We start from the raw sequence: 24,181 nt of genomic DNA on the forward strand, positions 1-24,181 counted from the left end.
TTAGAGTGACGTCTCGTTTATTAGCGACTTGATGACTTTTTACAGCGGTGCCATGGTGACAGGAGTGTGTGTGTGAGTGACAAGAAATGCTTATCCCCAACCCCAACCAGTTATCATTGAAAGCATTATTCACCAAAGCATTGTACTTCAGCTTCTCAGACTTCTCTGTTGTGTTATTGAAGTGGGAAAAAAACAGAATAATCATAATCTTTCACAGAGTCTGGGACCGCCGGTACTCTTTTTCCAAGGCGTTTATTGAGTGCATTTTTAGTACAATAGTTGTCAGAAAGTTACTGCTTACAAACTCGGACACATACTCGTCATCACAATATACAAGTGGTAGCTATACAGAGAGGGAAACAAAGGCAAGAAAACACGCATTCGGTTCCTATGTCCTGTGTGTACCGCAAAGTGGGGTCATCATCCCTGTCGTGCCTGTCATCCTTATTGGCTGTCCTTAGCAATGCTGGGTCTGCTGTGTGTGTGTGTGTGTGTGTGTGTGTGTGTGTGTGTGTGTCCATTATCTGAAATAGAAGAACACATACAAATAGAGGAATTATTTTCAACTAAAACAATACTTTCTGAAACAGATTTAACTACACAAATATTTATTCAACAGCAATCATCAGTTGAATGGACACACCCATGCCCACTTTTCAGACAAAGTTGTAACAAATCAAAACAGATGGCATTGTAAAAAATGATTATCAAAGTAATCCACAAATTAATATATATGTTTTTATTAGGAGGAGAGAATGGGACAATGACAGCAAATTCTGAAATGGCTATTATGGAGAGAGTGCTAATTGCTTTTCATGTCACGATTGTGAAGTGGAATGCTATTAGAGACAGAATGTTAATAAATCCAACATTAGCAAATGGAAAACAAGAAAAATGGGAATTACAGACTGCTCTGTCATCTCATTCATAGACAGGCATGTTGAATGGCAAATACTTGAGACGTGCCTGAATGGAAGCGTAATGGATTGAAATTAGATCCCTCCATTGAATAAACAGACATCGTTAATCAGAAGAAAGAACGATTAGGTATGTGCAGGGTACTCCGGGCTTGTGTGAATGATGTTGAAAGGGATTTTAAAAGCTAGGTTTCGACCTAAAGAGCTTAATGTATAGGTTGTCACATACGGGTTATTGAAACAGCTCAGGTGGTCGTAGACTGTAGCTGAACTACAACAATTAGAACCGACCCCAATATACCTTACTTGATGTATAGTGCTACTGTTTCATAGTCTGTCAACCCCTCCCCACTCTTCTCTCATCCCCGCTCATTTTCCCAATAGACACCCACTATCAGGTCTCGGCCCACTCTCTCTTCATTATGATATAGACTGCCGTGCAGTAGCTGTGACAGCGGATTCCTTGGCGTGTGTGTGTGTGTATGCCTGTGTGTGTGTGTGTGCTGGCCCCAGCCCCATCCATCTCCTTCCCCGCGGATGATCAGACCGCTGTTAGGCCCTGAGGCCCCAGCAGGTGGCCTGGTCCCGTGCCTGCCTGGGTGCACTGGAGCAGAGAGTCCGAGATGCAGCCATTTCTCAGCCACAGCCAGCTGGGCAGGCCCAGCGAGGCCCAGACCCACATCCAGACCTGGGCCTGAGACAGGTTTTTTACAATCAGGATAAATGAGCTGGAGCCTGGCCATGAGAAGGAGCGAGGGATGGGGGGATAGATGTGAGACAGAAGGGAAAAGGAAGGGGTGAGGGGGTTGAGGATACTTAATAATCTGCTAAAGGGCTGCGATTGATTTCTAATTTCAGACGCCAAGGTGGGTACCTCAGTCTTAGACATGGAGCCACACCCCTACTAAAGTAAAAACCCATTGCTTGGCACAGGAGTGCAGAAGGCTAGCCAATTCCACAGAGTGGTTAGTAGAACAGCAGTCTACGATATCTGTGTTTGGGGAAACAGCAGTTTGTCATGACCTGACACCTGAGGATGTAGTTACAAGAAAATCGATGCAATGAGAGATTACAGCCAGACAAAATCTGGTTAAGTTGTCTTGTGTTCCAATATTAGACACTTGCCATAGGCCTACTCTGTAGAAGATCAAACATAGGCCTACTTAATTTCCCTCTGCTGTCCCTGGAAGGCTTAATTAATATGGCCAATTCACACCTAACGAGGATTTTTCTATATCTACAGTGTAACATGGGTTGTTGCCTTCACATTGCTTGCCTACTTTAGTAAAGTGGACATGTCAGTGGGTTGGTGACTACACTTATTCATAATTGTATGTTTTGATCTGATTGGGAATAACCCAATTCCCTTTGGTTTCGTCACAGTTATCAGAGCAGTTCCACCATCTTCAACCAGGTTCCTTCACCTTGCTGTCAGACATAGTTGAGATTCAGTGTGATTGGTGCAAGACCAGACAGCCATCTATTTCTCAGACTACACCACACCAATCACACTGCAATCACAGGCTTCTAGCATACACAAGAGCAGGGCTAGTAGTACAATCAACCCTGTGTACTGAAGCCCTCCGACTCATCATGTCAGCTTCCCCTCCTGGACCACCATTTACTCCATCTTCAGACATACTTCAGAAGGACACTCTCACTCCAACTCAAATAGTATCCGTGTCCTCAGTAGCCACCATCTCAAGAATAAACCTCTTCCGCCAGAGGAGGCTGGTGGGGGGAGTTATAGGAGGACAGGCTCATTAAATGGCTGGAATGGAACGGTATCAAACATATGGAAACCACATGTTTTACGCTGTTCCATTCATTCCATTCCAGCCATTACAATGACCTCGTCCTCCTAAAGCTCCTCTCACCAAACTCTTCTGTCTTCCACCAATTGCAAGAGTGTGTTTCACTTATAAACATTGGGGCAAATGCTAACTTCAAATTGAGGCAAATTTTCACTGAGTCATCCATTGACATCAGTGTACGACTAAATGAAAATTGGACTTAATTGGAAATGAAGATTCACCCCGTTATGGACATATTGTCAAGGATCCCTCCAGAACGGTGTCATTACGCATACCTAGTCTCCATGTCCCTGATTATAATTGTATAAATTGGCCATTGGTTTCCATTGGGCAGGCGATTATTGTTCCATTGTCCGTTGATCGTGTGAGTACCTGTGCTGTGTTGTTTTGGCTTTCGTGCCGCTTGTACTGCGCAGATGATTACGGGTCTCGCCCCGGTGTACTTACTCAAGGTACTCCTCGCTCTTTTGTTTGGGTTTCAACCCTGTGTTTTGTATATGTGTTTCTTTGGTCTTCGCCCCCTTGCATGTACATGGCACGCTGTAATTTGGGTAACAAAAACCACTATTACGTATTCCTGCGCCTGTCTCCTGATCCCTATACCAACGTGACACATATAAATTAACGTAGGTGGAGCAGTCACTAAGCAATACTTACAATTGACATATCTTTTAGTGTACTAGTAATAGCTGTAAAACTAGCCACTTTAGGTAATAGGTGTGTGGGGATCGAAGTGCAAGAGGAACTCCTCTCTTTAGGTAACAGGTGTGTGGGGGTTGAAGTGCAAGAGGCACTCCTCTCTTTAGGTAACAGGTGTGTGGGGGTTGAAGTGCAAGAGGAACTCTCTTTAGGTAACATGTGTGTGGGGGTTGAAGTGCAAGAGGAACTCTCTTTAGGTAACAGGTGTGTGGGGGTTGAAGTGCAAGAGGAACTCTCTTTAGGTAACAGGTGTGAGGGGGTTAAAGTGCAAGAGGAACTCCTTTCTTTAGGTAACAGGTGTGTGGGGGTTGAAGTGCAAGAGGCACTCCTCTCTTTAGGTAACAGGTGTGTGGGGGTTGAAGTGCAAGATGAACTCCTCTCTTTAGGTAATAGGTGTGTGGGGGTTGAAGTGCAAGAGGCACTCCTCTCTTTAGGTAACAGGTGTGTGGGGGTTGAAGTGCAATAGGAACTCTCTTTAGGTAACAGGTGTGTGGGGGTTGAAGTGCAAGAGGAACTCTCTTTAGGTAACAGGTGTGGGGGGTTAAAGTGCAAGAGGAACTCCTTTCTTTAGGTAACAGGTGTGTGGGGGTTGAAGTGCAAGAGGTACTCCTCTCTTTAGGTAACAGGTGTGTGGGGGTTAAAGTGCAAGAGGAACTCCTCTCTTTAGGTAACAGGTGTGTGGGGGTTGAAGTGCAAGAGGCACTCCTCTCTTTAGGTAACAGGTGTGTGGGAGTTGAAGTGCAAGAGGAACTCCTCTCTTTAGGTAACAGGTGTGTGGGGGTTGAAGTGCAAGAGGAACTCTCTTTAGGTAACAGGTGTGTGGGGGTTGAAGTGCAAGAGGAACTCTCTTTAGGTAACAGGTGTGTGGGGGTTGAAGTGCAAGAGGAACTCTCTTTAGGTAACAGGTGTGTGGGGGTTGAAGTGCAAGAGGAACTCTCTTTAGGTAACAGGTGTGTGGGGGTTGAAGTGCAAGAGGAACTCCTTTCTTTAGGTAACAGGTGTGTGGGGGTTGAAGTGCAAGAGGTACTCCTCTCTTTAGGTAACAGGTGTGTGGGGGTTGAAGTGCAAGAGGAACTCCTCTCTTTAGGTAACAGGTGTGTGGGGGTTGAAGTGCAAGAGGCACTCCTCTCTTTAGGTAACAGGTGTGTGGGAGTTGAAGTGCAAGAGGAACTCCTCTCTTTAGGTAACAGGTGTGTGGGGGTTGAAGTGCAAGAGGAACTCCTCTCTTTAGGTAACAGGTGTGTGGGGGTTGAAGTGCAAGAGGAACTCTCTTTAGGTAACAGGTGTGTGGGGGTTGAAGTGCAAGAGGAACTCTCTTTAGGTAACAGGTGTGTGGGGGTTGAAGTGCGAGCGGAACCCCTCCGAGGTGCTATAATTTTTTTTGTGTGTGTGCGGAGTGCCTCTGTGAGCTGTTTGTCTGTGTTTATCAAGAGGCGCCTGTTGGCTAAGGCAGACCCAGATATTCACACACACACACACACACACACACACACACACACACACACACACACACACACACACACACACACACACACACACACACACACACATCAATAGCAGATACAATACATACCGTAGACCTTGGCCAGCAGACGAGACACTATCCACTCTCCTTCCCATTCTTGATGGTTCCAATCACTCCAACACAAGCAACAATCAAGAGGAAATAAAGAAAAATACAATCTGTACAAGTAAGTGCTCACCAGCAAGATATGGCATGAATACACTTACATTTAACATGGGCTCTTCAGAGAAGGGACATTTTGTTACTTTTTTTATCCCTATAGTTGTTTTATACACATCCACAGAAAGAGTCATTTGTACATGGTCCTTTGTACATTTGCTTCCAGCTCAAAATTCATTCAGGATTGTCCATGTGATGACCCCTCAGCATTGGGGAAAGAAACAAAATGGTGTCTTTATGTTTTGTCCTCCAGAGGGCTAGGTGGCGCTGTAGAGAAACTACATTATGAGTCCATCTCCATCACAATCCAGTCCACAAAAACATCATCTTTGCCAAAAAGGCAAGCAGAGAGAGTTTTGTGCATACATATTCATACAAGTCACCTTCAATATGAAGATTTATTCAGAAGATATATTCATATTTAGTTAGAGATATACATATTTATATATATTCTCAGAATCTGGGTGAGGCCGTTTCACTAGTCCTTTGGCAAGGCCATCAGCCCAGACATCCACAGGTAGTGTTAAAGTGAAAACATGGTAGAGAATTTTGTTCCCTGCTTTCATGGTGGAAAAGCAAAACACAATACCAACAAAATGTCAGAGAAGCTCTCCTTTCCAGCCAGTTCAACTTTGGTCGACCTTGAGGAGATCTCAAAAATGTCAAAAGTTTCAAATGAAAAAATATAAGGTGAGAAAAATGTCAAATCAACCAATCACCATTGTATGTCTCTGTATCATTTTTCCGTATGTGTGTATATTGAGCATGTCTATAGAGGTTGAATTGCTTTCTTTCTATACGCATTTCATACTGCTGCTCCTAGCCAGACCAATGCATCCTCATTTCAGTCTTTGAAGAAGGCTGGGGTCAAATGACAAATCAGGGGCCTTCTGATGACATTGGCTGAATCACAAATCACTCCCTTCCCCTTGCTCCTTGCTACGCGCACTTGTGCCATATGCACATTGTACCAAAGCTGAGGGAGTGAAAATGATCGAGGGTGTAGGGGCTAATTTAACCCTCTCACAGCCACTTCGACCAAGCCAGAAAGGCTGCAGGCTTCATAGCGAAGTGCTACGGGTCGACGGGTCGGGGGTCATTCGGTGAGGGGTGTAGTCCTATCCCGACACGCACCTCAATATGTTTGGAGAGTGCGTGCCTAGTTGTATGCCACATGCATATAACTATCAGAGCAGTTCCACCATCTGATTTCAATACACAAAACTGATGAAATACTTCCCAAATTAAATGTGTAACGTTTACTGAGGTTTATATCTTGTAAAATGGCCTAGGGGGATTTGTTCATTTCTCACTGGGCACCGACGTCAGTTCAACATCAATTACATTTCTTTTTACATTTGGTTGAGTTGTCAACTAACGTGAATTCAATGTGAAATCAACAAAAAATGTCGCTATGACTTTGGATTTAGGATCAAAGTTAGCTGAAAAAAATATGAATTTCCCTCGCATTTAGGACTATTTGCAATCAATCCAAATCCAATCAATTTTCCACGTTGAATCAATATCATCACATGTATTGTTGAAATTATGTGGAAACAATGTTGATTCAACCCGTTTTTGCACAGTGGGTTGAATTTCATGCTCGTTTTAGTATCTAAAAGGGAAACATGAATTGCCATGAGTGTGTTCCAAAAGGTGACTGATGTATTCATCCCCTCGCCACTCTCTGGAAGTCAACCTCTGAGCTTCGTCACCAACACGTGACAACGGAGGGCCCTCTGAACAAGTTGGTAAGGGGGTGGTTTGAGATTCACCGATGATCTTCCTCTTCAAAATGTCTTCCATTTCCCCCTCTCCAGTCTAACATCATCCAGTCAAGACATACATCTGATATTCCCAAAGACTCTCTGTGTCAGTACCAACATATTCTATTATGTAGACCTCACAGATTAAGATTGAAAATAAACAGCCTCTGAACACATTGAACTCTACATCATAACTCAGAATTAGTGGAAATTGATAGTTAGTCTTCATCTGGACCCTGGCCTCCTGGGTAATGATGTTTGATTATATGTTCGATGGGATTAGATGAGAATGATAGTCTCGACCCTGGCGCGTTCCGACGGGTCGGGGGTCATTCGGTGAGGGGTGTAGTCCTTCCTGCTGTAGTCCCTGCCAACCCGAATGCTGCCCGCCCCGTGGCATGGCGCCCCCTCCAGTCATGCCACGGCAGTGGGCGACTGGCACTGGCTCATCTGCACCCGCATGGAGGTGACGTTACTGAGGATCTTCTTCTGGTGGCCCCCCAGGGTGACACCTATCCTCAGGAGGTCTCTGGAGATAGAGAGGCAGGGAGATGGGAAGAGAGGGATGGAAAGAGGGAGAGGGAGGAAATACGTCAGTATTGCGTCTGCATCGCTGAATAAGCAAGTACATAAACACGCATTCATTTGGTCTCTAATACATTTACACATATAACCAAAGCCCCAAATAATTACTTTCAGGACGGTTAGCCACTGGCTGTGAAGGAGAAAACAACAAACACATATTCCATTAACTTTGTCTGCCTCTCAGTGATCAAGCTTTTGTTCTCTTTGATTGACAATTAAAACCATGTCGCTACATTTTAGAAACAACATTTTGAAGCCAGATAGATTTCTTAGGGCCAATATTTGGACAGGATCATTTTAAATGAGATGTGTGCGTACATACACGCTTGCTCACATGAGTGCATCTGTTTGTGTGTGTGTGTGTGTTTGTGCATGCATGTACTGTACACCTGTGTGTGTGTGTGTGTGTGTGTGTGTGTGTGTGTGTGTGTGTGTACGCGTGTGTGTGTGTGTGTGTACGTGTGTGAGTGTGTGAGACGCATGAGTCTGTGCATGTGTGTGACTCACTCGGATGTAATCTGTGCCACCAGTTGCAGGGAGGTGAAGCCAGAGTTGAGGAAGTTATCTCTGTACTGGGTCATCTTGATGGCCCCCAGCCACTCTCCCACTGAACTGAAGGTGTTGAAGTCTGGGATAGAATGATCCAACAGGGTCTGGGAAGGCCTGGAAGAGAGACAGAGAGAGAGAGAGAGAGAGAGAGAGAGAGAGAGAGAGAGAGAGAGAGACAGGGACAGGGAGAGAGACAGAGACAAAAAGAGAGAGACAGAGACAGAGCTTTGATGGTGGTGTGAGGGGAGGTTTTGACTTTGATGTAATATACAGTAATAAACTCATGTTTATTTCACTTTGAGGAAGTCTGGGTCGTGAAGATGTGTATGTCTGTTGTTTGTATACGTTCACACTGCAAAGAAACTACCATCTGAAGTAGATTGCGTTCAAACTTGAACCTATTAAATCTCTGTGTGTGTGTGCCAACGTGAATTGTGTGTGCAACAACTGTGTGCGTGTATGTGTGTGTGTGTGTGTTAATAATTCTGATCGTTTCGAACAGCAAGAATAAGTGGAGGATATGCTTTGATGTAATATAAAGTAATAAACTCATGTTTATTTCAGTTTAAGGAAGTCTGAGTGTGCCTGGGTTGTGAAGGTGTCTACGTATGCACCAACCACTGCTTTGAGGTTGTTGGGGGGAAAAAGTCAAAGTGCTTCGGTAAGTGTGAGCGCGGCTGCGTGTGGGTCTCTACGTACCGCATCACACTGCAAAAGAAATGGTGGGGATAAAGTGTGTGTGTGTGTGTAATCCTACATACACATTCATGTATGCTACACTTACACTGCCGGGATGCTGGCCACTTGTTTCAGACTGGCTGGGTTACGGATCATCTTGTCCAGGGTGTTGACGATGTCAGCGAAGCGTGGCCGCGCGTTACGGTCCTTCTGCCAGCAGTCCAGCATGAGCTGGTGCAGAGCTGAGGGGCAGTCCATGGGAGGGGGCAGCCGGTAGTCCTGCTCTATGGCATTGATCACCTGGGGACGGAGAGGGTGGGCCGAGGGTCACAAGGTAGTCAGTCGGGGTCGTGTTAGAAGGGACACTATTGTGGAGAAGGTAGAAGGTAGTGAGTGGAAGGTGGTTATTAGAAGTGGGTCTGATCTCGCTCAAGCCGATAAGGTAGATGAGGTGGAATAGAAGACCATTGCCAGACGGGACCATTGGGAAGACATCTGAGGGTAGTCACTAAACTTATGATCAAAGGAGGTCAATAATGTGGAGTAAAGCAGTGTGTGAGAAAAAGCAGATGTTTGTAGAGGCCTTTTGTTTCCCTTTTCGTAACACCGGGCCCGAGTTGCTCTGTCTCATTTTGCGCCATTAAGTGGTTAGTGAGCAATTCACTCAGCGTCTCCTTTGTATAAAAAATAATATATATTAAACAACGTTTTTGGACACACGTTTATTTTTTGAATGTGAAATTCTCACGAGACAGATCTTGTTTTCGGACACGAGAAGTTTCACATGTACATTTCACACACCTTTCGTCTAAAGGTCTAAAGTCCCTCCCGGTGTGTTCTCCAGTCTTATAAAACAGTTTAGAAATAGGCTCAGCGCCTTTATCCTCACAAGGTGAGGTATTGAAAGGTATCATTTTGACCCCTATCTTTTGCAGAGAAGAAATATGATGTACTTGTGTTCAACAAAATCTCCTTCTCTGAGCAATTGTATTAGTATACAATAATATAATACAATTTATTTTTAAATCAGCATACAATACAGTTCAGTATGTGTGTTATTTATTTTATACAGTCTTTTTTGCTCATCTTTATGAAGGGTCCCAATCATTTTGGACCAGACTGTATACTCGGACACTATGGGAAACAGCCTTGGGAATAGGCTGACTGCATATACAGTAACTATAGAAAGACGGGCGCTGTCTCACTCTCTAAATCGTAGCGTGTTCGTAGGGTATACCATATGACGGATTGTTGACCCTTGTATGTAGATGCAATCAAATTAAACGCTTGAATCAGGGCAAAGCCAAGAAAAGCCGATATAGGATAGAGATTCTAGGATGTGTAAATGAATTATCATCAGAAATGGGAAGATGCACTATAGGTGTCCATGCTACCACTGAGACCTGTGCAATTCAGCAGAATCTTGATAAATGGTGCATATGGGCAAGTGTGTGTGTGTGTGTGTGTGTGTGTACATGCATGGGTGAGTGGGCATGTGTCTATGACCACACAAACTTGTGTATTTGTCAGTGCATTATTTGTGTGTGAGCCCTGTCTGTGTGTGCTTTTGTGTGCATACTGCATGTGAGTGTGTGTTTGTTTGTGTGTGTTATTAATGTACACCAGGGTTTCCATTCGGAAAATGTGATTCCGGATATTTGATCGGTAACATTTGAATTTACTGGACATTTGAGAAATGTACCGGACCCATATGCATTGGGTGTGTAACCTGATTAGGGCGTCCACCCACGGTGCTCAGAATGACAGAAATCACATTTAGAATAAATGGGTAATTCATATTAGCAGAACATGCAAGTCAAGGGTGCAACAATATGTGGTCATTCTTACCAATTTCTGACTTTGAAGATGTTAAAATAACTGTCCACATGTACTTTTCCTTCGCCAACAAGACGAGTAACGATCAACAAACTCACTAGCCTATGTCAATCTACTATAGTAGAAACGTTTAGGCTACCTATTCTATTGGTCAGTTTATCGAGATATACATAGCCTATTCCAAACAGACTCTGTGACAATAGATACAAATTAATACAACCAGTAGCCCTGCAACAGATCAGAAACTCAAAATGTTGATAAACTTCACGTTATAAGTCCCGCAACGCGCACAATTCAGTAGGCTAAGCGCGAAAGTTTGTTCCATAATGCAATTAACGGGATAACACCGGTGTCAAAAGGACACTGCGCATGCGAGCGGTTTCATGACGGATATTAAAATATGCATACAAAAACGTATAAAGAGAGGAGATCGAATAGGCTACTTTGAAGCAAGGTAAGACATGCCTTATAATAGGTACTAAAACGTTCAAGGTTCCAAAAATGAAATATTTGTTTTCAAAATGCATAATGCCACCAACTTGTTGCAAAGTGGGGTCTGATGAAGCCTGCCTTCCGTTGCGGTTTGATGCCGCGTTCAAAACAACTGGGAACTCGGGAAATCTCAGACTTCAGTCGTTTAATAGAACTGGGAAAAAAATATCTCAGACTGTAAAAAATAGTTTTGAATGGTCATCCATCTCGTAATTCCAACTCGGGAACTGGCCTCTTTCGAGAGCTCTAACTTTCTGACCTGAAGATCACTGACGTCATCATTTGACCACGTGTTCTTGCGCTGTCTGACTGATATACCACTCCAAGGCTCTGCATTGGTATGCTGTACGTGTGTGATAAACAACATATCCGACATAAAGAATATATTGTACACGCAGCAATTTAATGTCACTAAATTATGCAAATTGACCTATACTCGGAAAGCATGTCAAGTCAAATGTATTTCCATCAGTGGATAGGCTGAAAACCATTATTTTGCGCCAATTCTATTTAGCAGCTTTTCAATTTGTTTAATAACTAATAGAAACCAACACACACACACACACATATATATATATGTGTATGTATGTGTGTGTGTTCTGACTGAAGAGAACAGCACGCCATGCTGTGAACAGTGCCAGGCCTCCTCCCTGTGTGTCCCACCAGTCGCTGCCTGTATGCTGGCCCAGAGATGGAACATCTGCTGGGTTGGCCAGTCCTGGTGGACCAGGCTTCAGAGACAGTTGGCCGGCTGGGGATATGGAGCTCATTGGTGTGTGTTTGTATTCTACGACACAACATTAAAAACTAGAAGGTTCACCTTTTATCTGGATGCTCATTCATTGTAAAAAGGGCTTTCTAAATGAATTTTTATTGATTGAAATTTGATTGATCTGAATATTCATTCAAAAGTTCAACATGACAATAAAACTCACATCCTGGTTGGACATGTCCCAGTAGGGTCTCTCTCCAAATGACATCACCTCCCACATGACGATGCCGTAGCTCCACACGTCACTGGCTGAGGTGAACTTCCTGTAGGCGATGGCCTCTGGAGCTGTCCACCTCACTGGGATCTTACCCCCCTGAGGGAGATGGGGGAGAGAGGGGGAGGGATAGGGGGATAGAGAGAGAGCGAAAACGACATGATTAGTCCAATAAAATAAACAATTATGCTCATTCCAAACCCATTCCTAACCAAAAGACAACTGCCCCCCCCCCCCCATCTCTCTATCGATCCAGCAGCAATGGATTGTACCTATGCCCCCCTTCTTAATATGATCTGCCCTTCACACATCGACCCACAGCACGTCTCTCCCCTCCGGCCATCTCTACCCCTGACTTTGAATAAAGAGGGATTTGGTTGGGGTTTGAGCGCGCCTGTCGAGCGTGTCTGTTTGTAATTGGACTACCTGGGCCTGGGGCGAGTCATGCACGGCTCTGATTGAAATTGCCGGGTGGCTTGTTTAAGATTCCCTCCACACACACTAACCTGTTTGTGGACCACTTGGTGGTTGCTATTGTATCCGGCCAGCTTAATAATGCCAATTAGTTCAACCTGGGAATGTGTAGATAAGTCGGGTTTGAAAGGACAGACGGGAGAGCTAGACAAGGCCCACCCTGCTCTCCTGGCTTTCTCGCTCAGGACCGGGAGGTGTGTTTTGTGTGTGTGTGTGTCATCTGCTTTTTGCTTGGTATGTGCATGCACAAGCATCAGTGAATGTATGTGTGTGTGAATACTGTATGTGTGTGTAGAGGTCCAGAGGACTCAAACTCAGTTCATTAAGACCCAGCTCAGTGTTTGACCTCTGGGAGCTCCTGACCCTGAACATGATGTTAACCTCGGACCTCAGTGGAGGCTGTTGTCAGGGTGAATGGGCCGGGAACACAGGCCTGAGCTGTTACAGAACAGAGAACAGAACGGAGAGAGCGAGAGAGAGAGAGAGAGAGAGAGAGAGAGAGAGAGACTAAGAAAGGAAAACAGTATTTTATCTGAGAGAGAGGGTTCTGGAGTGTTCATAAGGAAGTGTATATTTGTGTTTCTTTGAGAGAAAAAACACTATCTAAGCTCTGATGACTTTTCTGCTGATCCCAGACACCAAAAGGCTTTCCCTTGTCTAAATTCTGTCTCAGTTCTGTCTCAAGGCTATAGAAAAATACATGAAACTACATCCACACCAATGAAAATAAAGACCCGGCTCTCATCTCTAACTTTGTCAGAGCCATGCTTCAAGGCGACAATTTCAACTTGGACTCCAGATAAAAAGAAAGTATGAAAAATTTAAACAATGCCTCTTCCATGTTCCTCTCTCGGAGCTGTGATCTTAATGCTTTTCTCTCTCTCTCTCTCTCTCTCTCTCTCACTCTCTCTCTCTTCCTGGGGGGAGCTCTGTTGTCACCGTGGCCTGGGTAAAGACACTCGCCATACAGGAGCGCCGTGCCTGCCTGCATCGCTTTGCGCAGGTCCTAGCAGAAAGGCCAAGGTAATAACATTTTCACGGCTGCCGCGTGTGGGAGGGAGCTATGCAGATCAGTAGTAATTATCGCTGTGGGCGAGCTATCTGCAAGCACCCGGGTCAAAACGACACTTTAATAACACAAAGTGCTGCAGAACAGAACAGGCAAATAGACAGAAGAAGAAGGCAAATATATAATAAAAGCATTGGATGCAGTTGAGGCTGCTGAGGGGAAGACGGGTCATAATAATGGCTGGAACGGAGTGGACGGAATGGCATCAAACACATGGAAACCATTTGTTTGATGTATTTGATGCCATTTCCCCTGAATCCACTCCAGCCATTACCATGAGCCCGTCCTCCCCAATTAAGGTGCCACCAACCTCCTGTGATTGAATGTTTTTGTTTTCTTTAACTCCCCAGGGAGGAAGAGAGGGAGGGAGAGAAGGAGAGTGGAATTAAAACGGCTCCAGTGTCAACACAGCCAAACAGACGCTTTGTTGAGACTGGGGGAGAGAGAGAGAGAGTGTGTGTGTGTGTGTGTGTGTGTGTGTGTGTGTGTGTGTGTGTGTGTGTACATGCATGGGGGAGAGGGCATATGTATGTGTGTATGAGCACACAAACCTGTGTATTTGTCAGTGCATTATTTGTGTGTGAGCCCTGTCTGTGTGTGCTTTTGTGTGCATACTGCATGTGCGTGAGAGTGTGTGTTTGTTTGTGTGTGTTATTAATGTACACCAGGGTTTCCATTCGGAAAATGTGATTCCGGATATTTGATCGGTAACATTTGAATTTACTGGACATTTGAGAAATGTACCGGACCCATATGCATTGGGTGTGTAACCTGATTAGGGCGTCCACCCACGGTGCTCAGAATGAGAGAAATCACATTTAGAATATGGTAATTCATATGTGTGTGTGTCTGAGCCAGGAAGTAATTTCCTTCACTCGCTCGAAAAGTACAGGCTAGTAAGATTCTGTTCTCTTTGGTGGCCTTGAGTCTTAGAGAGCACACACAGAGGCATGTTCGACTACATAAGTCAAACCATACAACAACCTCCAGCCAAGCTCCATCAATTTTGTCAGCTAGCTGCTCATCACGTAAAGAATACGCATAGTGCATTTCATTGAGACATCTTAACGCCAGCATGAGAGCATAATTGTTGTTCTCTCACAACCCTTTGGAAACTGCGTTATATATTAACAAAGGGACTCCACAGAAGAAGAAAAAAACAGGGGAAAAAACAACAACAAAGCCAAATATTGTCAATGTACCCTGTGATCACACCTGCAACCCTGTACAAATTACTATTAAACACTGGATATGAATCAGTAATAAACTTGATTATTGCAGACCCACCATACTGAGAAATGGGGCATTGCGATGATTCTCACTTCAAACAGACAAGTTACCTCTAGATCACCTTCAAGTCAACAAGACGTGACGAAGGGATTGGTCCTGACTAGATGTGACGGCTTGTAACGGGTCGTGACCCGTTGTGACAGGTAAAGTGACAGGTGTAGGTGGCTCATCTGGGGTAGACCTGCTGGGAGCAGAGCGGGCAGAGTGCTGTCACGGTTAAAGGAGGATCACGGGACGTGGGCAAACGGTGTGGCGTTTTGTGACAGACAGGTACGGAGTGTGTGTGGAAGAGCTCCCTTTACACACACGACATGTAGGAGACGTGGGACACCTGCCATTGCTACAATAACGTGTACTATGATAGATGTAGAATGTTTTTCCAGCAATTCAATGGAGTATGTCACTGGCGATCTATAGACTGAAGGGGAATCTAGAGTGTCAAATGGCAGTGTGTATCGCTCCAAACAAACTGGACTAATGCCGCGCCCTGGTGTCCCGGGAAACGCCGACTAAATACCCTGCAAGCTCTTCTCCCACAAATCTTCTCAATCCTCTAACTATCTGTTGTTTTGTTTTTCATTGCTGATGCCTGCAACCTATGCCACTCCATCTCTCGAATAGATATCAATGAGTACCATTATGTGGTTACTAAAGTAGCAGCTGTCCCCAAATGCAGATTTATGCCCCTCCGGTGGAAGACAAATCTGTGAACTCCCAGTAATGGGTCAGACACACAGACTCTGCCCCAACTTCTCTGTGATCCATTCCTAAACAATGCACACTCAAATGGTCCCGAGCACATTTACTTAGGCTAGGCAAAGTGCTCCATCAACTGCCGTTTATGTCCCGAAAGCAACGATTGCAGGCACTGGCAGTCTGCCCAAATACAGAGAGGAGAGAGAGGGAGAGGGGGAGAAAGAGGCAGAGGGGTGGAGAGGGTGGGAAGAGAGAGAGAAAGAGGATAGAACAGAGAGAGAGAGAGATAGGATAGAGAGAGAGAAAGAGAGAGAGAGAGCAGACACCCCAGGGACTGTCTGGGAGAGGCGGGTCCTTCTACAGTTTCACTGTCTAAAGCGCAATGGAGAATAGGTTCCCACTTAAAACGTCGAGTGAAGTTATATTTGACTCCATGGAACTATTTTAGGCATCATTTCACAAAGTGCCCACACAGAGTAATGTACTGTTATTTATTTAAATTATATAGTTTAGTGTAGGAGTCTTAGGAGTCTATGGTCCTTTACCTTATGACAAAGTTGTAATAACACACATTTCTCAGGGGGTCTCAAAGTGGTACCAAATCAAATCACATTGTATTTGTCACATGCCACCTTATAGTGGAATGCTTACTTACAAGCCCTTAACCAACAATGCAGTTTTAAGAAAAATATATAAAGAAAAGTAACAAATAATTAAAGAGCAGCAGTAAAATAACAGTACAGGGGGTACCGGTACAGAGTCAATGTGCGTGGGCACTGTTTAGTCGAGGTAATTGAGGTAATATATACATGTAGGTAGAGTTATTAAAGTGACTTATGCACTTTAATAGAGAGAACAGTCTATGACAACGTTGGCTGGAGTCATTCACAATTTTTAGGGCCTTCCTCTGACACCACCTGGTATAGAGAACCTAGATGGCAGGAAACTTTGCCCCAGTGATTTACTGGGCCGTACGCATTGCCATCTGCAGTGCCTTGCGGTCGGAGGCTAAGTTGTAAGTTGCCATACCAGGCGGGGATGCAACCAGTCAGGATGCTCTCGATGGTGCAGCTGTAGAACCTTTTGAGGATCTGAGGACCCATGCCAAATCTTTTCAGTCTCCTGAGGGGGAATAGGTTTTGTTGTGCCCTCTTCATGACTATCTTGCTGTGCTTGGACCATGTTAGTTTGTTGGTGATGTGGACACCAAGGAACTTGAAGCTCTCAACCTACTCCACTACAGCCCCTTCGATGAGAAATGGGGCATGCTTGGTCATGCTTACCACTTTTATGTCATCAGAAAACGTAATGATGGTGTTGGAGTCGTGCTTGGCCGTGCAGTCATTAGTGAACAGGAAGTACTGGAGGGAACTGAGCACGCATCCCTGAGGGGCCCCCGTGTTGAGGATCAGTGTGGCAGATGTGTTGTTACCTACCCTTACCACCTGGGGGCGGCCCGTCAGGAAGTCCAGGATCCACTTTTTATTATATTTGTATTTATTTCACCTTTATTTAACCAGGTAGGCTAGTTGAGAACAAGTTCTCATTTACAACTGCGACCTGGCCAAGATAAAGCAAAGCAGTGCGACAAAAACAACACAGACTTACACATGGGATAAACAACCATATAGTCAATAACACAATTGGTATACAGTGTGTGCAAATGAAGTAAGGAGGTAAGGCAATAAATAGGCCAATAGTGGCGAAGTAATTACAATTTAGCAATTTACACTGGAGTGATATATGTGCAGATTAGGATGTGCAAGCAGAAATACTGGTGTGCAAAAGAGCTGAAATAAATGGGGATGAGGTAGGTAGTTGGTTGGCTGGTAGGATGAGCTATTTACAGATGGGTGGGTGTTGCAATGGTGAGCAGTGAGCAGTGAGCTGAGATAAGGCGGCACTTTACCTAGCAAAGACTTATAGATGACCTGGAGCCAGTGGGTTTGGCGACGAATATGTAGCGAGGACCAGCCAACGAGAGCATACAGGTCGCAGTGGTGGGTAATATATGGGGCTTTGGTGACAAAATGGATAGCACTATGATAGACTGCATCCAATTTGCTGAGTAGAGTGTTGGAGGCTATTTCGTAAATGACATCGTCGAAGTCAAGGATTGGTAGGATAGTCAATTTTATGAGGGTATGTTTGGCATCATGAGTGAAGGAAGCTTTGTTGTGAAACAGATAGTCGATTCTAGATATAACTTTGGATTGGAGATGCTTAATGTGAGTCTCAAAGGAGAGTTTACAGTCTGGTCAGACACCTAGGTATTTATAGTTTTCCACATATTCTAAGTTGGAACCGTCCAGAGTAGTGATGCTAGCCGTGCGAGCAGGTGCTGGCATCGATCGGTTGAAGAGCATGCATTTCGTTTGACTAGCATTTAATAGCAGTTGGTGGCCACGGAAGAAGCTTGTTTGGAGGTTTGTTATCACAGTGACCAAAGAAGGGCCAGATGTATACAGAATGATGTTGTCTGCGTAGAGACGGATCAAAGAATCACCCGCAGCAAGAGCGACATCATTGATATATACAGAGAAAAGAGTCGGCCCGAGAACTGAACCCTGTGGCACCCCCATAGAGACTGCCAAAGGTCCGGACAACAGGACCTCCGATTTGACACACTGAACTCTATCTGAGAAGTAGTTAGTGAACCAGGCGAGGCAGTCATTAGAGAAACCCAGGCTGTTGAGTCTGCCGATAAGAATATGGTGATTGATAGAGTCGAAAGCCTTGGCCAGGTCGATGAAGACTTGCAGCGCAAGGTGTTTAGTCCCAGGGTCGTTAGCTTAGTGATGAGCTTTGAGGGCACTATGGTGTTGAACACTGAGCTGAGCTGTAGTCAATGAATAGCATTTCACATAGGTGTTCCTTTTGTCCAAAAAGCAGTGTGGAGTGCAATAAAGATTGCATCATCTGCGGATATAATGGGGCAATATGCAAATTGGAGTGAGTGTAGGGTTTCTGGGATAATGGTGTTGATGTGAGCCATGACCAGCCTTTCAAAGCACTTCATCATTTAGGCAGGTTACCTTAGTGTTCTTGGGCACAGGGAGTATGGTGGTCTGCTTGAAACATGTTGGAATTACAGACCCAGACAGGGAGAGGTTGAAAATGTCAGTTAAGGGCCTCCCGTGTGGCGCAGTGGTTAAGGGCGCTGTACTGCAGCTCCTGCTGTGCCATCAGAGACTCTGGGTTAGCGACCAGGCTCTGTCGTAACCGGCCACGATGCAGAATTGGCCTAGCGTCATCTGGATGGTTTGCCAGGTAGGGATGTCCTTTTCTCATCGTGCGCTAGCGACTCATGTGGCGGGCCGGGTGCAGTGCGCGCTAACCAAGGTTGCCAGGTGCACGGTGTTTCCTCCGACACATTGGTGCAGCTGGCTTGGATGTGTATCGGAGGACGCATGACTTTCAACCTTCGTCTCTTCCGAGCCCGTACGGGAGTTGTAGCGATGAGACAAGATAGTAGCTACTAAAACAATTGGATACCACGAAATTGGGGAGAAAAAGGGGTAAAATTCAAATAAAAGAGAGAAAAAATGTCAGTGAAGACACTTGCCAGTTGGTCAGCGCATGCTCGGAGTACACGTACTGGTAATCCTTCTGGCCCTGCGGCCTTGTGAATGTTGACCTGTTTAAAGACCTCACTCACATCAGCTGCAGAGAACGTGATCACACAGTCATCTGGAACAGCTGATGCTCTCATGCATGTTTCAGTGTTACTTGCCTCAAAGCGAGCATAGAAGTAATGTAGCTCGTCTGGTAGGCTCGTGTCACTGGGCAGCTCTCGGCTGTGCTTCCCTTTGTAGTCTGTAATAGTTTGCAAGCACAGCCACATCTGACGAGCGTCGGAGCCAGTAAGATTTGATCTTACTTTTTGATGGCTCGTGCGGATGTTGCCTGTAATCCATGGCTTCAGGTTGGGGTATGTACATACAGTCACTGTGGGGATGACGTCCTCCATGCACTTATTGATGAAGCCAGTGTCTGATGTGGTGTATTCCTCAATGCCATTAGAAGAATCCCGGAGCATATTCCAGTCTGTGCTAGCAAAACAGTCCTGTAGCTTAGCCTCTGCTTCATCTGACCACTTTTTTATTGACTGAGTCACTGGTGCTTCCTGCTTCTATTTTTGCTTGTAAGCAGGAATCGGAGGATAGAATTTAAGATATAAGACATAAGATATTACAGTTTAATGTCCTGTTGGTAGGATATATATGCTTTTAGTTCGTCTAATTTATTATCCAGCGATTGTACGTTGGCCAATTGGGTTAGGGTTCCTCACAATGCACCCCGATCGCCTTCTGCCATACCGTTTCCTGCGAATGACGAGGATGTGGGCCTGTTCGGTTGTCTGGAGTAAATCCCTCTCGTCAGACTCATTAAAGTGAAATTATTCGTCCAGTTCAAGGTGAGTAATCGCCATTCTGATTTCTAGAAGCTCCTTTCGGTCACAAGACACTGTGGCAGAAACATTATGTACAAAATACTTACAAATAACACTAAAAAACATTCACAATATCACAATTGGTTACAGGATTGTAAAACGGCAGCCATCTCCTTCGGCGCCATTATGGCAGGGTATGAAATCCGACCTTCGATAACCGTTGTCTGTGTAGTCTTTTGCAGTTAACATATTCCTTCAGATCTTCAACTCGATGACACCACTTCTGCTTAATAGAAATGCTCCCTCCCCTTGTGCAACCTCTATCTGGGCCCCCGATGACTCAGGGGCCCCTCAAATTAAACCCAGCGTGAATACTATCTTATTATCATGTATTTTTGCACATCCTTGTTAGGCTTTTTCAGAGGTTTAATATTAGACTATGACCTTGGCTTGTGTAACCGGGTGACATCTTTATTCTGTCCCCTTGAGATGACTCTGAGAAGTTGGAAAATAGGCAATTACAGCCCACAGCACACAGACTAATCACATAACAGATTGCCTGGGTTGTTTAAACAAGAACTGATGTGTCTCTACTCATGTCATTGGGCGGCAGGTATTCTAGTTGCTAAAGGTCTCTGGTTTTAATCCCCAAGCCGACTAAGTGAAAAATCTGTCAATGTGCCCTTGAGCAAGGCACTTGACCCCAATTGCTATTATATGTCACTCTGTATAAGAGTGTCTGCTAAATTGTAAAACATGTTACCCTATCATAGCGTTTTCTCTTCCCAGGAACTAGCATGCTGTGACCCTCTGTCTCTCTCTCTTTGAGGACCAATTACGCAAAAATGAATTGAAGTTGGAGTAGCTCGCTAGTTTACTAACTGGCGGACTGGCCAGCAACTTCTCATGATTGTCCAATGTCATTATATGGACTGAGGTCAGTGTTGTGACAAAATCCGTCTCCCACATTACATTTGATCCCCCCTTCAGTGTGCTATGTAGAGGATCACCATGTCTGAATCATGCTCTGCATCCATAGTGCATCCATACAGGCACAGTGCATCCATACAGGCACAGTGCATCCATAGTGCATCCATACAGGCACATTGCATCCATACAGGCACAGTGCATCCATACAGGCACAGTGCATCCATACAGGCACAGTGCATCCATAGTGCATCCATACAGGCACATTGCATCCATACAGGCACAGTGCATCCATAGTGCATCCATACAGGCACAGTGCATCCATAGTGCATCCATACAGGCACAGTGCATCCATAGTGCATCCATACAGGCACAGTGCATCCATAGTGCATCCATACAGGCACATTGCATCCATACAGGCACAGTGCATCCATACAGACACAGTATGCCCACCTCAGTCATAGATAGCAGCTTGATCTGTCACACATGGCAGGAGTTATAAATCAAGCCATGTTCCCGCTTTGATAGAGGAGTCTGGGTGGACCGAATGGCAACTTTTCTCAGAGTTTTTCCGCTTCTTTACTCAGGGATGAGTTCCCCTTAAGTCCCCTGTAACTTTTGCCACATCAATATTTCACACACGTGACAAACAACACAAAAGGCTTTGGGAAACATGCCAGAGGGAGAGAAGGAAAGGAGGAAAGGATGCAAATAGAAAACAAGGAACAAAAACAGAGGGTGGATTGAAGGCAGCGGAGCGGAGAGAGGGAGAATGTCAGTCAGGTCGCGGGGGTTTGATGGATGAGGTATGTTACTGGGCTGTGGGTGACCTCGCCTCTCAACCGCTTGCCCTCTTTGATGCAGCCTCAAAGGCACACACACACATTCAAGTGTGCGCACGCACACAGGCGAGCATGAAGACACACACATACAGTTGAAGTCGGAAGGTTTGAGTCATTAAAACTCGTTTTTCAACCACTCAACAAATTTCTTGTTAAAACTATTGTTTTGGTAAGTTGGTTAGGACATCGACTTTGTGCACGACACAAGTCATTCTTACAACAATTGTTTACAGACAGATTATTTCTCTTATAATTCACAGTATCACAATTCCAGTGGGTCAAAAGTTTACATACACTAAGTTGACTGTGCCTCTAAACAGCTTGGAAAATTCCAGAAAATTATGTCATGGCTTTAGAAGCTTCTGGCTATTTGACAACATTTGATTCAATTGGAAGTGTGTGTACCTGTGGATGTATTTCAAGGCCTATCTTCAAACTCAGTACCTCTTCACTTTGGTGCGAAAACAGCAAAGGACCTTGTGAAGATGCTGGAGGAAACATGACCAAAAGTATCTATATCCACATGTACTTTTGGAGAAATGTCGTCTGGTCTGATTTAACAAAAATAGAACTGTTTGGCCATAATGAACATTGTTATGTGTGGAGGAAAAATGGGGAGGCTTGCAAGCCGAAGAACACCATCCCAACCGTAAAGCACGGGGGTGGCAGCATCATGTTGTGGGGGTGCTTTGCTGAAGGAGGGACTAGTGCACTTCACAAAATAGATGGCATCATGAGGTTGGAAAATTATGTGGATATTTTGAAGCAACATCTCAAGACAGTCAGGAAGTTAAAGCTTGGTCACAAATGGGTCTTCCAAATGGACAATGACCACAAGTATACTTCTAAAGTTGTGGCAAAATGGCTTAAGGACAACAAAGTCAAGGTATTGGAGTGGCCAACACGAAGCCCTGACCTCAATCCTATAGAAAATGTGTGGGCAGAACTGAAAAAGTGTGTGCGAGCAAGGAGGCCTACAAACCTGAGTCATTTACACCAGCTCTGTCAGGAGGAATGGGCCAAAATTCACCCAACTTATTGTGGGAAGCTTGTGGAAGGCTACCCAAAATGTTTGACCCAAGTTCAACAATTTAAAGGCAATTCAACAAAATACTAATTGAGTGTATGTAAACTTCTGACCCACTGGGAATGTGATGAAAGAAAGAAATGCTGAAATAAATCATTCTCTCTACTATTATTCTGACATTTCACATTCTTAAAATAATGTGGTGATCCCAAATGACCTAAGACAGGGAATATTTACTAGGATTAAATGTCAGGAATTGTGAAAAACTGAGTTTAAATGTATTTGGCTAAGGTGTATGTAAACTTCCGACTTCAACTGTATATCACGAGATCGTATTCAAATAAGTGAAGTTTATATTCATGTTTACCAATATTGATACCAATTACATTTGGATCCTGTCCAATTCTTTCTGCAAGCGGTTAAATTGCCAGTGCAAACAGGAAGTGGGTACCTTTAAAGCAATTTCATCAGATAATGTATTATTTGTGTAGGTTTTTGCTTCAGGGCATTTATACAATATTTTTATTAAATGTATTATTTCAGCTGGAAATAATGCCTAAGCCTAAAAAAAAGCCCCAGTTGTCCAAATTTTCTGGGGACTTCAGGTCCCCACAAGGGTAGTAAAACTAAACCAAGCACACACACACAACACATCATACATTAAACAGGCACTCTGCCTGTCATTCCTTCGAGCCACTGGGTCCCCCAGGGAAAATATGTGATGAAAAAGAAGTGAAAAGATGGATGGACGGATAGAAGGACAGATAGATGGACTGATGTGAAATTCATGGCCCGCAGAGCGTCTAAAAATCTATTCTGTCTTCCGTAAGGTCACGCAGGTCATCCCTCTCCACTCGCAGTGAGGGCAGCAGCCTGAAGAAGTGCATGCTGGGAGTAATTACCCACAACCAAACACAGTGCTGAAGCGGGACAATAGCGGTAGAAAGAAGAAGAGAAAGAAGGCAAAAGTCGACGTCTGTAAACGTCTGTAGTCAACGTGTTGTTTTGATGCTCGTCAAAGTGATCTTTAATCGGCAGACGGTTTTGACTGACACGGTTCAACCAAGTCAAGTTAGCAATTTGGTCTTCAACCACGTGCTGGTAAAAACATTACAACTGTATCACCAAAGCCGAAATAAAAGAGATTACCTTTAGCGACCATGCAGCAAACATTTGAGGGAAAATGTATTTCTCTACCCCCTGCTCCGATAGCCACTCTGGCCCCTGCGTGAGTGCCAACCCCAGGGGTTAACACCATGTAATTAACAGTATGTCCGCCAGCACCTTCCCCAGCACCGCGCTGGAAGCTAGGTAATTGGTGCCCTCCGAAATGGTGGGGAAACATCACAAAGGAAGGAGAGAAAGGAAAATAAGGTGATTCATTTTGCAGGAGGAGGAGGTCGATGGCGACGTATATCACAGTACGTTGGCGGAATTTAATTTCCCTGATTCCCTCG

General features: G+C 44.6%; 1 protein-coding gene across 2 annotated transcripts in view; it reads right to left on the bottom strand.

The window, feature by feature from the left end:
* Positions 1-242: 242 nt before the first annotated feature.
* LOC135514912 (ephrin type-B receptor 1-like) overlaps positions 243-24,181 on the bottom strand; it is a 334,601-nt gene continuing 310,662 nt past the window's right edge. For both annotated transcript variants that reach the window (XM_064938642.1, XM_064938635.1), the window contains exons 13-17: positions 11,956-12,105; positions 8,799-8,992; positions 7,973-8,128; positions 5,004-7,409; positions 243-524 (exon numbers count right to left, since the gene is read on the bottom strand). In XM_064938642.1, the coding sequence (XP_064794714.1) occupies positions 7,295-7,409; positions 7,973-8,128; positions 8,799-8,992; positions 11,956-12,105 (615 nt within the window). In that variant the 3' untranslated portion in view covers positions 243-524; positions 5,004-7,294. The remainder of the gene's footprint in view (positions 525-5,003; positions 7,410-7,972; positions 8,129-8,798; positions 8,993-11,955; positions 12,106-24,181) is intronic.

The sequence above is a fragment of the Oncorhynchus masou genome, chromosome 3 (assembly GCF_036934945.1).
Source record: "Oncorhynchus masou masou isolate Uvic2021 chromosome 3, UVic_Omas_1.1, whole genome shotgun sequence".
NCBI classification, from domain to species: domain Eukaryota; kingdom Metazoa; phylum Chordata; class Actinopteri; order Salmoniformes; family Salmonidae; genus Oncorhynchus; species Oncorhynchus masou.